Source organism: Podarcis liolepis (assembly GCF_965112155.1).
Source record: "Podarcis liolepis genome assembly, chromosome: 11".
Taxonomy (NCBI): Eukaryota; Metazoa; Chordata; class Lepidosauria; order Squamata; family Lacertidae; genus Podarcis; species Podarcis liolepis.
Window position 1 is genome coordinate 28982683 of NC_139565.1, and position 14826 is coordinate 28997508.

At 40.4% G+C, this 14826-nt stretch overlaps 1 protein-coding gene across 3 annotated transcripts in view; it reads left to right on the forward strand.

The window, feature by feature from the left end:
* Positions 1-14826, forward strand: part of SKIC3 (SKI3 subunit of superkiller complex) — a 46084-nt gene that overhangs the window by 18761 nt on the left and 12497 nt on the right. For all 3 annotated transcript variants that reach the window (XM_083465164.1, XM_083465166.1, XM_083465165.1), the window contains exons 20-34: positions 120-264; positions 439-517; positions 619-680; positions 764-820; positions 2105-2173; positions 3094-3168; positions 3513-3654; positions 4328-4421; positions 5156-5233; positions 6543-6667; positions 9222-9345; positions 11818-12039; positions 13308-13380; positions 14216-14269; positions 14386-14497. In XM_083465164.1, the coding sequence (XP_083321290.1) occupies positions 120-264; positions 439-517; positions 619-680; positions 764-820; positions 2105-2173; positions 3094-3168; positions 3513-3654; positions 4328-4421; positions 5156-5233; positions 6543-6667; positions 9222-9345; positions 11818-12039; positions 13308-13380; positions 14216-14269; positions 14386-14497 (1511 nt within the window). The remainder of the gene's footprint in view (positions 1-119; positions 265-438; positions 518-618; positions 681-763; positions 821-2104; positions 2174-3093; positions 3169-3512; positions 3655-4327; positions 4422-5155; positions 5234-6542; positions 6668-9221; positions 9346-11817; positions 12040-13307; positions 13381-14215; positions 14270-14385; positions 14498-14826) is intronic.

Genomic DNA, 14826 nt, shown 5'->3' on the forward strand with positions numbered 1-14826 from the left:
AGAAACACAACAACCTTTGATAGCATCGCTGAATTAATGTTTTTGTTTTTTTACTTTCTTTCCCATCTGTTTTGCTGATATAAATCACACTCTTAATTTTGTGATTTATATTTCTGTAGGTGTTATGGTAGAGGATTAAAACTGATGTCTTCGCCAAATACGTGGTGTGATCTTGGGATAAACTACTATCATCAAGCACAGCATCTTACGGAAATGGGCAGTAACAAGAATGAGATTAGTGAGCTGCTAGAGAAATCTGTACAGGTAATTTTTTTAAACCTTCTTGTGTTCTTTAATACAGTTTACACTAATGGACCTATCACTGTTAGGAGTATTTCTAAGCTATGGCTATTAAAAAACAAAAACAAACCCTGTTGGGATAACACACAAAACAATTAACATATTGAATTACAGCACTGCACTCTCAATCTCTTCCAGTGTCTTAAAAAATCTGTGAGGTTAGACAGTAACAACCATCTATACTGGAATGCTCTGGGCGTGGTGGCCTGTTGCAAAGGTACATTTCAAAGTAAAACTTCTAAAATATAGTCCTTCTCTTAATTGCTCAGAGCTCTGTTGAATACAGCAGAGGATGTTATAATGCGATCTGTCTTTCAGGTGTTGGAAACTATGTCCTTGCACAACATGCATTCATCAAATCTATTCAAGCTGAACAAATTGTAAGTGTTCTACACAAGTGTATCTGTTCCAAAGGAGATTCAGTAATGTTAAATTTAATTTTTGTAACCTTTGTTTTGTCTAGAATGTTGTTGCCTGGACCAATTTGGGAGTCTTGTACTTAACAACTGGAAACATAGAGGTAAATAAGTATGAGTGCACATGCTACCTTCTCTAAAGACAGAGCCATAAATGGAAGGACTTAAGTGATGTGCCAACCGTAAAAAAAATAGAGTTTGTATCTTCCTGTTTTAGTGTGCTTATCAGACCATTTAAACACCAAAATGTCATTGTCAGTGTCAACCAAGGTATATTTATTGGGATAAAGAACATAGCCATTGAACATGCCTTGCCAGCATTATTGATAGCTTGCCTGTCTCTCAAAGATGTCACAAAAGCCTTTCAGAGACTGTGGCAACAAAAACCCTAAAAACTTTCACACACTCTTTTAAATTGTATTTATTTTATTTATTGAATTTGTTAGCTGCTTTATCTTGCCCAGGGCAACCCAAACCAACCTACAAGCAAGCAAGCAAGCAAACAAACAAACAAACAAACAAACAAACAAACAAAACTACACATAAATACATTAAAACCAAAAGGAAAAAGAGAAGCATTAAAAAAAATCTCACTGATAGGTAATGAAGGTGCCAGACGAGCCTAACTGGGGAGAGCATTCCATGAACAGGGAGTCACCACAGAAAAGGCCCGTTCTCGTGTTGCTGCCCACTAGACCTCTTGTGGAGGGAAAAGTACAGGGAGTTGAAGGATGCATTATATTGAAAGATGAACCAAAATAGGAAGAGGAGTAAATTGTGGTATCAAAAAGGGTGGTTCTGTGAAGGGAGGAGAAGAGCTAACATACTAGGACTACGCTTGATAAGAAACAGAGAAATAAACTGTGAAGGTAAAAAGTCAGGCCTTGCTTGCCTTTAGTTCCTAAGAGAGTTCATGCTTCCCTCTCAATTTCCTAAGTTTTCAGAGTTATAAATTAGGCAAGCTAACTTTTGTTAATTGCTGCTGTTTTGCACAGAAAACAAGAATCTCTTCTTGGGAGAACTGATGCTAGTTTCTGGCCTCCATTTGAGACCTCTGTGTAATATTTCCGGGGGGTGGGGTGGAATATTGTCTTATTTGAGGGCCAGTTTTCTGCTTACTAGAGATACTGGCAAAGCTCACTGTATCCAGGCTCATATGCAAGCTTTTTCATTAGTTCATTGGGGGTGGGGAATAGAAAATGACGGTGGTATTTTAAAAATATTTACAGTATTCAGGTTGCCACATATAGCATTACCTTACATTATTTGTAAGTCAAACATGAGAGGAAGGAACAATTTCACTTGTATCTTGTAAAAATACTTAGTGACATTCTCAGCCACTGTCAGCTAATTTAACACTTCTGTATCAATTTTATATATTCTTTCAGCAAGCACATGAAGCCTTCAAAGTAGCTCAATCCTTAGAACCCTCCTATCTAACATGTTGGATTGGGCAGGTAAGATGTTAAGAAACTTCTTTCAGCCTTGTATATATATATATATATATATATATATATATATATATATATATATGCCAGCTGTGTTTTGATTGGCAGCATGATTATATTGAAACTGAATCTGATCGATCTCCTGCAAGTTAAGTTACTGCAAATGAGTGCTGGCTTACCATAAAACCTGGCTTTCTAAAAAGACTTCCTCACTGTTTCCTTTCTTTTTCATTCAAATTCTAGTTCGTTGTATTCTCCTACTTTTCTTGGTGTCACCTATTCTTTTATAGTGAAACTGGTAGAAATGGATTTTGTGGCATTTCCACACTGTGCCAAGATATTGCTGTGCCTCTGGTGGTTGTTCAGAAACTGTAGCAGCACTGTTGAGAACACAGTTGAGCTTGAAGTACGGACCCTGAAATACAGGCTCCAGCACCATCAGTTTGCATTAGCTTGATGGTTTAAAGATGGGTGTGCACCACTGCAGCTAAAATGGCCTCCTGTACCCAGGCAACCAGGGCAGAGGACATTTCCTCTGTGCAAGGAATCTAATCACCCATGCATCGAAATCCTAGGTCAGGCATCCCCAAATGTTTTGGGACTACAGTTCCCATCATCCCTGACCACTGGTCCTGTTAGCTAGGGATGATGGGAGTTGTAGTCGCAAAAATATCTGGAGGGCCAAGTTTGAGGATGCCTGTCCTAGGTGCTCAGAGTACTAGCCTACAGGATTGGGAGTGTTACTCCTGAGGACCTAACTAGAACTGGCTGCACTGAATTTTAGTTCTATCATAGATGAATTTAGCAACTGTTGGTGACAACCTGTAGTGAGGAAAAAGATAGGAATAAGCTATTTATAAAGAGGAACAAAGCTGGTGCATGTTATGTCAAATCAATGAGCTATTTTCCCCCTTTGCTTTCCCCCTCAGGCGCTCATTGCAGAAACTGTAGGCAGCTATGAAACAATGGACCTCTTCAGGCATACCACTGAACTCCGCATGCATGTAAGCACTTGACCCTGTTTCAGGTTGCGGACCATTAAACAGGAAGCTGAGGGACTGTCCAAAGGCTTCCACTAGAATTTCCCATGTTCCTGGTGCACTTTGTTCAGGTGTATTATACAGATCTTCTGGAACATGGTGGCTGAGTTTGTTTCAGAGTGCTGTACATGGAATACGTTTGGGGCTTTAGCCAAATGAACGAAACGACTGGCATTTGGCTCGAACAGTATTGATCCAGGTGCTTTGTATACATTTCAGAGGAGTATAAGCTTAAAACCAGGAGTAAAAGATTTAAGGCTTCCTAGTTGTGCAGTTATTAACTCTGCTTGTGTTTTCTGTTCAATCAGACTGAAGGCGCTAAAGGTTATGCCCACTGGGTGTGCTCAACCCTGCAAGACAAAACCAACCGAAACACTGAATTGTATAAGTACAATATTCTTCAAATGAATGCTATTCCAACAGCACAGATTGCTCTGACCAAATACACAGGTAAATTGCTCGTATGTTTTAAAGCAGCTGCCTAGTTTCTCTTTCCTTGTAATCAGGGATGTCACTTATTTAAACCTCAGTCAAGTCAGAATGGAACCCAGTGGTTTATTAAGTTATGCATTATTTAGCTTTCTCGGTGGCTGCTCCCAGACTTTGGAAAACCTTCCCTAGAAAAGCGAGGCTGGCTCCCTCCTTGTTGTCCTTTGTCCGGAAGGTGTAGACTTTCTTGTTCCAACTGGCTTTTAATGAAAGGGCTGGTTCCATGTTGTTTTTATTGTAATTATTGGTGTCGTTTAAACAGATTTTATATATGTATATAGTTTTTATTCTGTCAATATTTAATAGTTTTCAATTATTGTTTTTATTTTTATCTGTAATCTGCCTTGAGTCCCATTGGGGGGGAAAGGCGGGGTATAAATAAATATGTAATAATGATAATAATAAAAACGTGAAAGTGTGAGGGAGAGGACTGCTATTATGATGACTATTTTATTATTAGGCTGTGTGTCAGTATGCTTTTTACTATGTTTTTATCGTTGATGTTTTGTAATGTGTTTTTAATGTCGTACGCATTAAAGTGTGGTATATAAATTGAAATATAATAATAGTAATAATAATAATAATGGTTTTCTTCTTTTCATTTTGTTTGTGTGTACATCATTTGTTATTGCAGAAAGAATCCAAAATGATGCATGTGCCTTCATAATGCTTGGTTATTTGAATGAATATCTCCATCTGAAAAAGCAAGCCGTAGATGCCTACCAAAGGTAAACTGCTGAACAACAAGAGATGCTCTCTGGCAGATCATAACAAAAGGGCAGGTCTATACAGGAGAAGGCGTTATTTTAGGTATTCCAGGTATAGATAGGCCTTTGTAAGTCAGTGAACGTACATTGAAGAGGAGTGGACTCAGTAGCATACAAGCAGCTGCTGCAGTTCTTTCAGAACTGGTGTTACATGTTCCCGGCTCATCCAAGATATAGGAATTAGATATGCTAAAAATGATCAAAATATAGACAAAATCAACACTTTAAAAAAACAATTAGATGTCATAAAGTTACATGTTTGCATAGGCTTGCCTAAACAGATAAGTTTTAGCATTGAAAACAATACAATGAATCTGCCTAATATTAATCTGCCTAATATTAATCGGCAGAGAGTTTCAGAGAATAGCTGCTGTCACACTAGAAGATTGATGATTTGCAAGTGTGAAACGAACATTATTTAAATATAATCTTCCTTGAGCACTGAAGATGAAACAGGATATATAAGATAATTGGAAAGATAAAGATACACCTCTGAAATAAAGGTTTTGTCAAAAAATGCAATAAAATAGTATCCCCCCCCTTTCTACATGGGGCTTGCATACCTGAGAGTTTTTTAAAAATAATTTTAATTACTAGAATCAAGGCCTAGTTCTTAAAATTTGGATAAAGTGATCTTACTGAAATAAGTATGTAGAATTTTGAACCTCTTATTTTTTTTTACATTCACTTTACAGGGCAGTTCTGCTGTTGAAAAATTCTGAAGATAAAGAGAAGTACTGTATAGCAATGAGAAATTATGGCAGAGCACTGTGGTAAGTCTGCTTATTTTTGGACAAATTGTTATTTTAATCTTCACCTAAAATTAAGAACTCTTATTGCCAAAAACCTTTTAATAATGAATATGACTCTTACTGCATTTACACATTGTGCTTCTACTAGGATATGTTATTCCTGTGTCACTTGATATAATACGTTTTCATACTAATAATCCATTAAGACATAATTTAGCATATATCAAACCTGGGATCTCCATTGAGGTATGAAACTCACTAAGTGACCTTGGACCAGTTGTCCTCTCTCATTCCAACCAACCTGACAGGGTTCTTGTGAGGATAAAACAGAGAACAATGTACTCTGCCTTGAGATTCTTGGAGGAAAGGCAGGATCTAAGTAGTAAATAATGAGGAATCCACCAGTATTTTAATTACTGAGATTTTCTGCTGTTTTCAAGGGGTGCAATGGACTGTCACATTGTAAATGGTTTGACTTGCATTAAGCAATTGCTCTTATTAGAAGATTGCTTCATCTGCTATATTAATTCCATAATTGATTCCAGACATTAATAGCCAAGATGCAAGCAGAACAAACGGCATTCTCCTTTGGATCCCAGCCTACACATAGAACTTAAATTGCTGAGTGTCAGTGTTTGGATATTAGTTTTTGACTAGATGGGTATATATTTTGTATCATGGGTGATTGATTTATAGAGTGCCACCAGTGTGTATGGGAGGTCCCAGTCCCAGTTTAAAATTTGGCATGGGAAACAACAGAGAACGGGTAGGATAGGGGACGTGGAGAGATAACATGTGGTTGTTTCTGTTGCATGTGCTTAGGCTTAATTGCAGTCTAGGTTAGAATAGGGTGTGGGAACTAGGCAGTTCTGTCCAAGGCTTCATAGAAAAGGTGGGCTTTGAAGAAGGATTTGAAAGAAGACTAAAGGTGTTGTTGTTTTACCTTGATTCCTTGTATTCTGATTGCATTTTAAATCTTATAAATAATACGTTTTCAAAGTTCATCAGTGGAGAAGCAATTTTTAAGGTAGCCAGAATTCAAACACATGGCCTTACAATTTAAGATCAGCACCTTAAATTATATTCCCATTCCCCTCTCTTTATAGCAGTATTCCATTTTGAAACAATTCTACATCATTTCTGGAGGTGAATTGACCTATGCACTAAGTGTTGCTCACAAATGAACTACTGCATCATGTCCAGTATAGTGGGTAGCATTTACTCCTTATAGTTTTTTACAGAGCTCGATTGCACCAAACCATTTGTTGTGAGCTCATAATTAGGCCTGAAATTGATATGAATGAGTTTTGTTCTTTTTCCTTCTTGAAAGTGCTCTAGGTCATTATGATGATGCCATCCAGGCTTACTTGTTGACTCGTCTCACAGAATTTGATGATATTTTAGGAATTGCCCAGGCTTACTTCAAGAAAGGACATTTCCAAGAAAGTCAGAAGGGTAAGTGTTGCACATACATAACATCTCTTCAGGGTAATTAGTATGAATTTGCAACATTAACTGGATTATACTGTGATGTAGAAACATGCACCAAAATCCCAATTTTTTTTGGGGGGGGGGGGTTCTATAGATACAGTGGTGCCTCACAAGACGAAATTAATTCGTTCCGCAAGTTTTTTCTTCTTGCGAGTTTTTTGTCTTGCGATGCACGGTTTCCCATAGGAATGCATTGAAAATCAATTAATGCGTTCCTAAGGAAACCGACTTCAGACCAGGTCCGGGGACAGTCTGTCCCCCGACCTCTTCTGAAGGCAGGGGGGGGGACAAGGGCTTTTCTTCCCACCCCCAGCATTTTAAAAAACCCCGGGACAGCGGAGGGCTTCTCCGCTGTCCGGGGCGATTTAAAAGCCCCTGGGAAGGCAGGCAGGGGGGACAAAGACTTTTGCCCCCCGCCAGCCTTCAGAAGAGGTCCTGGACCTCTTCTGAAGGCTGGCGGGTGCGAAAGTCTTTGCTCCCCCCGCCTGCCTTCAAAAGCTGTCCGGCCAAGGCTCCGCGGACCTCTGCCGGCAAGCCGAAGCCTGCGCGCGCTGACATCAGCGCGCCCAGGCTTCGCGGAGCGCTCCGCCAGCAGCGGCAGCGTTGCCGCTGCTGGCGGAGACTTGCCGGCATGCCGAAGCCTGCGCGCGCTGACATCAGCGCGCCCAGGCTTCGCGGAGCGCTCCGCCAGCAGCGGCAGCGTTGCCGCTGCTGGCGGAGACTTGCCGGCATGCCGAAGCCTGCGCGCGCTGACATCAGCGCGCCCAGGCTTCGCGGACCGCTCCTGCCTTCAAAAGCCGTCCGGGATAGCGGGAAGCGCTTCCCTGCTATCCCGGACTGCTTTTAAAATGCTGGTGCTGGGGAGCAAAGCCTTTCGGCCCCCGCCAGCCTTCCTGGACCTCTTCTGAAGGCCAGAGGGGGGGAAAGGCTTTGCTCCCCACCGCTAGCATTTAAAAGAGGTCCCCGGAGATTTCCCTATGGGCTTTCGTCTTGCGAAGCAAGCCCATAGGGAAATTCGTTTTGCGAAGCGCCTCCAAAACGGAAAACCCTTTCGTCTAGCGGGTTTTCCGTCTTGCGAGGCGTTCGTCTTGCGGGGTACCACTGTAATCTTCTCTCAAATACCTTTCTAATGCATACAAATGATACCTTTTCTCTTCATACAAATGAGATGCACTGCAGATTGGTCCATTCAGTTGACCTAAGCTATATTATGAGGGCCCATAAATTTTGGCCGGTCTTAGCACCCATCCAGAATTTGTGGTTGCCAGGATCCAGACCTCAGCAAGGCAGGGCAGAGTCTTGACTCCAGCATCACATCAAGCTTTTGCAAACCTCCTAAGCACAATAGTCGTACCTTGGAAGTCAAACGGAATCCGTTCTGGAAGTCCGTTCGACTTCCAAAACATTTGGAAACCAAAGTGTGGCTTCTGATTGGCTGCAGGAAGCTCCTGCAGCCAATGGGAACATGTGGAAGCCGCGTCAGACATCTGGCTTCCGAAAGAACGTTCAAAAACCAGAACACTCGCTTCCGTTTTTTTATTGTTCAGGAGCCGGAACATTCGACTCCCAAAGCGTTTGGGAACCGAGGTAGGACTGTACAACATAGAATATTCCCAGCTCTCTTCCAGTATTGGAGCTGAAAAGTGGGAGCAGGAAATCATCACTGCAGTTGCTCTATGCTTAGGAGACACCTGTAGAGATCAGGGCAGAATAAATAATTCCCAGCTCTCTTCCTGAGCCCTGCCTTCCTAAGATTCATGATGGGGGGTCATCCTCACAGGCATGCTTCTGATGCGCTCCAAGCATCTGCAAAATGCAACAGGGCACAAATCTGAGCTAGGAAATATATGCTGGGTGTGTTTGTATCATTAGGCACACTGCATTTCCAAGCTCCTTGGAATGTCTTCAAAGTGCAGCACAACTTCAGGGATAACCATTACCTTTCATCCTTTCAAGCTTAGGACAAGGCTAGTGTCATTATTTTGCCAGTGACACTTGCCAAGATAAGTATGGCAAATGTATATGTGGACCCCTGCCGTTGAAGAGTTTTGACTAAACATCTTTTTCAGCTAGGTATTCTGTATTTGTTTGCAGTCAACTCAGAAAGGGCAAAACTTGCTATTTCCAGTCATGCTCCCTCGGTCAAATAATGATTGTAAGCTTGAGAGTATGAGCCAAAGCTGAAAGTTGGATAATATGAGTACACATCCTCACTGGGCCACTTCAGATATTCCTTTGCCCTTGGGATCCTGCCTGTGAGATTAGGGCAAGTTAAAGGCTTCTGCTCTCTCCTACTTGAAAGAATAATGAACTGGAAACAAAATACAAAAATCTGTTTTGATGCACTTAGAAATTCCCATTCTAACCACATGAGTGATAAAGAAACAGCCCATTACAGAATATGTTTTTTAATGTATTGTGCTGCTTGTCTTTGGGGAAATCAAGGCAATAGTTGAGCATGGTTCCTTTTTTTGCTATTGTTTTGAATTTTTAAGCTTTCTTCCTATTTTATTACTAGCTTATGAGAGAGCACTCTCTGTTGCCGAATGTGAGCAAGACAAAGCCTATATCCTAACGGCCCTTGCAATAATGGAGTACAAGCAGGATCAAGTGGATGATGCGAAAACCCTCTTATTTAAGTGGTATGTAATAGGTTCTTGCATTTACAGAAGTCAATAATTAAAGTGATTTTCTTGTACTGCAAAATATCTTCAGAAACACACACACACACACACACACACACACACACACAAAGGAACAACCCCTCCCCCTGCAAAAAACCCCAACAACCTACAGTCCTGTTAGCACTGTATATGCCTTACTAACTACCAAATGTAAAGTAACAGTTGAGAAAAAAAGAATGCAACCTGAGAGGGAGTAGAATGCCCTACTTGGGTGGAATGGCATGACAGAGCCCTAAAGAGAAGCACTCCTTTTAGGTGGAAAGGGTCCACAGCAGCATTTTGTTGTAGACCCCACAGTAAACTGAGTAGCTAAAATACCTCCTGGTTGAAAGCAAGATGGGGACGCCCCAGAACAAGACAGCAGCTCTTCATGCTAAGAGGACTTTCTAGGTATGCAGAAACACATAACTTTGTGAATTCAAAGAAAGCCCTGTTTAAAAATATCCCAAAACAGGATAAGAAGGACCCCTTCCCTTTCTACTCTTACACACAGGGGAGGAGCTCATAAGGACTCCTGCTCTCAGGCTTCACACAGGCATCTGGTTGGCCACTGTGAGAACAGGATGCTGGACTTGGTGGGCCGTTGGTCTGATCCAGCCGGGTCCTTTTTATGTTCTTAAGGAGCCAGAACTTGTAAAGATTGATTGATTCAAGCACTGAGAGGAGCTGAGAATGGAGAGTTAAGATGTCAATTGGAAAGTCATTTTCTCTTTCTGTGTGTGTGTCTTGCTGCTGCTCCTCATCCTGTCCCACCTCCTGGGCAGTATTCAGAGGTCTGAACAATACTTGTAATGTTCCTTTTCCAGATTTACTAGAGCCAATATTCTGTTGCCGGTCCCACTTATATTCACCTATTTGGAATGTTTTGCATTAACTTCATTTTGCCCTATTAAATTTTTTTTTAGTAAAATGTCTTTGAACAGTCTACAGTGGTACTTCTGGTTACGTACTTAATTCGTTCCGGAGGTCCGTTCTTAACCTGAAACTGTTCTTAACCTGAAGCACCACTTTAGCTAATGGGGCCTCCCACTGCCGAGAGATTTCTGTTCTCATCCTGAAGCAACGTTCTTAACCCGAGGTACTATTTCTGGGTTAGCGGAGTCTGTAACCTGAAGCGTATGTAACCTGAAGCGTATGTAACCCGAGGTACCACTGTACTATGAAACCTTCAGATGATGGCACTGATAACTGGAAGCAGAAAAGGGGTGCAAAGATTTGGGTTCAGTACCAAAATTCAACATTTGGGAGGAGGCAGACTTTGTTAACATGGATCAGAAATTCTTGCCTGTAGCCATTAGACCTCAGATTTCCTGAAATACCAAAGGATTCTGATCAACTATTCTTCAGGCCTGGAGCACTTGGTAACATAATACAAGAAAATGTGAATGCTCACCACTGCAACACCATTCTTGTTTTAGCTATCTGTTGAATCACTAAGAGCATCCTACACAATATTAGTCATTTATCTTAGAGAGTAATGGTAAACATGCATCGTTTTATCAGGAAGGGCAAAGCAGTGCTGTAAAATGTAGACTTATTGCTCTAGAAGCTAAGTTTTATATTGCTTCAGTAAACCGGCTGTAATAAATGAAAATGAATGTAGTTTCCATCTCCTGTTTAAAAGAAGAAGAAAGGAACAGCAGTCTTGCCTGGAAATAGGGAGAACAGCCAACGGTCAAGGTTGTTTCACTGTATTTCTTCATATCAATTTTCAGTCCAGTTTTGATGAGTCATGATTTTTAGGTCGTTTCCCCCCCCCCCAGTTGCCAACAGGAGATGTTGTAAGAAGTATAATAAAGCTGGTCTTTGCATTGATTTTCCATTTGCAATCAAAACATTAGCTACAAAGGATACTGCCTCCAACTATGGAGGCAGAACAATAGTCACCATAGCTGGTAGCATTACACTGCCCCAGATGATCTCAAGGAGGTTGCATGTGAAAAGGTTTTTAGGGGAAAATATAATTCACAACTCAATAGGTTATGAGTTGTAGATTCAGCAGCAGGCAAGGAGAGTAGTGTCATGAAAACTAAACTTGGCATTGCCAGTAATGTGAATCTTGTATATCTGCAAGATTCTGTATGAGTGCACTAAAAAGATGTAGTTACCGTACTTGTTAGTAGTAGAAATTCAGCTATCTTGATCTGAGGATGGACATATCAGGCTGACTTAAACAAAGTCAGACCATTGATTCATCTATCCCAAACTATGTATTTAGGTAGAGGCCTGCATTCTTGACTTATCCAGTTAAAAGAAGCAATTGGTGATGGTAGGATCTAAACCTGGGGATCATCTATGTACGGAACACATACAGCACAACATTGCATTCTACTCCAAGTGAGCTCTAGCCCATGTGAACAACAGATCCTTCATGTTTTACCTTATGGTAATAGTGCAGTGAGTAACCATTTATCTGTGTTGTACTTACAGCTCTATATTACAGGAACCTAATATAGCAAGTCTGCAAGCTCTGTGCGCTTTAGGGCTGATAAGGCAGGATGCTACACTTGCAACGGCAGCTCTGAAAGAATTATTAAAGCTAGCAGAAAGAAAGGATGATGTTTATGAGAGGTGCCTTCTTACATCAGCTGTCTATGCATTACAAGGCAGAAATCTGGCTGTTCAGAGACAAGTTTCAAAAGCTGTTCACAGGTATGTAATCTGTACTTTCCAAAATGAATTGTGTTGCATTTGTATCCCTCTGTTCCTCCAAGGAGTGCTCTTTTGACATAAAACCACCCTGCAAGGTAGGCTAGGCTGGAAAGAAGCTTGCCAAGACTGCCCTATGAGTTGCATACTTGAGTTGAGCTGAGTGGAGATTTGAACTTTTACACTGGGGTATGTTCATTTTTTATTCAAAGTCAAACTTTTTCTTCTGGTTGTGTTTGTTCTCTATTTCATTTCATGGTGGTGCAGAGAGTTCTTATCAAGCCATTAAGTAGCCAAATTCTGTGAAGTGAACTTTCCCAACTTAATGTGGATAACTGAATAAATTTCAAAAGCACTAGGTGCAATTGAAACAAATGAACCTGCTTGGAAACAGATTTTTCAAAACTTCTATGTCAGCCCTTCTTGTCCTCTCTGAAGGACCATTTCTCTCTTGCTTCAATAACTGAGGTTTATCTAATTATTATTTATTAGCTTTTCATCTGATAAAGCTGGAGTGTGTTGCAACTACCTAATCTTCATACTCAGTTGATTGCTTTCCCCATATTCCTGTTAAATATTTTATGCTAAAAATAGTAGCAGTGAAATTGTAACATTTCATGCTGCTCCTTTTGATAATATTTAATTTAGGAACAATCATCTTATGTGTATAAAATCTCAGCACGGTATCTAATCTGATATCAACTAGTAATAATAAATTCACAACTGTGGGACTCATAGCTTAGTTCACCTCCAATGCATTATTATCTAAACCCAAAAACTAATAAACCCAAAAACTAATAGAGAGCTCTATTGCACTTCAGTTCTGTTATCAGGAGTACAGAAGTGTCCGAATTTCAAAATGGCAAGGAAAAAAAGTTACTTTCTGTTCTGGCTAAAAATAAATCCCAACTCATTTGGTCAGATCTATCACTAATTGCAACTGATAAGAGAAATGTTTTTTTGATCTTGAGTAACTTTTGCTCCCTTATTTGAAACTTTGATCTGTCAGTATAATTTTGAGATTTAAAACTTAATAACCCAATTGTTATGTATGTTGCTCTTAGACTAATTCCTGCACTTGATTATGTCCCCCCCCCCTAATTCTTAAACTACTAGCATTTTATAAATGAGGGCTTCCTTTTCTGCCTTGTAAGTTAGAAGTTGCTGACTTAGAAGCAATCAGAGAACAAGTTGTATAACTTCAGTCCATGTTGATTGGTTCTGCTACCGCATAAGATGGCAATTTAAAACTACTGTGCTCTTTTCTCTAGCAACCCAGATAATCCTGCCCTGTGGTCTCTCCTGTCCCAACTGGTACCTCGGTATACACCACAAAATGCAAAGGTGAATATGCATAGGTTGAAATAGAATCAAGGCATTTATTTATATGCTGAACTATCATTAAATAAATAAGAACTTGGCACCAAGAACTGTGTGCAAGACTGTTAATTGTTTAGACCATTGCCCTTCAAGATGATCTGCTTGCCAGATTGGCATTAATGTTACACATTCCACTGTTTTACAAATAAGTTTATAACATCTCTATATATCAGTTGTGCCGTCAGGTTGCATTTACCAACCTGTGCAGAATTCCCTTCACCCTTTATTCCTCTTCTCAGAAGGGTAAGATGTAAGGATGAACGGTCGCTGCTACTGCAGAATCGTTCAGCACATGGAGTTCCCTGTCTCAGAGCCAAACTGGATACGATGTTTGTCGCATAGCTTGCCTTTGCATAGCTGGTTTTTCTTCTACAAGTAGTTGGTGTGGAGGGGAAGCTAAATTGGGACCATGTCATGGTTGTGGTGGACTTTTTAACCCCTTGCTCCTGCCTCATTCCCAAAAGGAATTGCCCCATGCCTGCTGTTTGCAGCAGGAGAAGGGCTTTCCTTCCAACGCAAATAGGGTGGAGAGTGCTTCTGCCTCTGCTTGTTCCCTCCATGGGATGGAACATTGCCAACAAATATGTAGAAAAAAGGAGAGGGCTAAGGGAGCAACTTATAGCTTGTTTCTTTCCCCCCCCCCCATCATTTTAAGAAGTCAGAGTATTTAAACATACAAACTTATTTGACATTTCCACATGCGTTCATCCAAAGGGCAGAAGAATTATCTGACTTAATTGATGCCTCAGACTTCTAATACTCTGTCATACCATAATCAGATCAATATTTTATCTTGCAGGGTGGGGCTGCTGCAGGAACTATTGCTCATATTCACGATTTAAACCACGGAAAGGTTAAGATCTTCCCTTATCAAAATATTTTTCTACATTGAGAATTTAGAGCGATGCTTTTCATTAGACAAGGAATATATTTAAAGTTCTCTTTTGCTGTGCATGCACCCTTATTTAGAGAGCCTTGCTGAACACTGCAGTTAATCAGTTGGCGTTAGGATGCCACACAGCGGAAAGTAAAAAGAACAATCCATTGAAGAATATCCAAAAGGCAGTCCATCTTTCTCCAGGTAACTTTCACTTCTAAATCCTTAATTTTAAACCAGATTCAGGGCTGTAGCTGAGGAACATAATAAGTTAGTTTTTCTGGGACACTAAAAAATCTTGGCTCTAAACATTGATTCATAGAAAGTGAAGTTACAGTTAGCCCACCACTCTTAATGGGCAAAGGCAATAAACATTTTCATAATAAACTCCCCAATTTTATCTGTTTGCAAAATGAGCAGTTAACCTGATGGTGATGATGATTACTACTACTACTAATACTATTACTACTCCACTTTTTCCCAAGGCAGCTTACAAATAAAAAACAGAATTATTTAAAACCATAGAAATAATT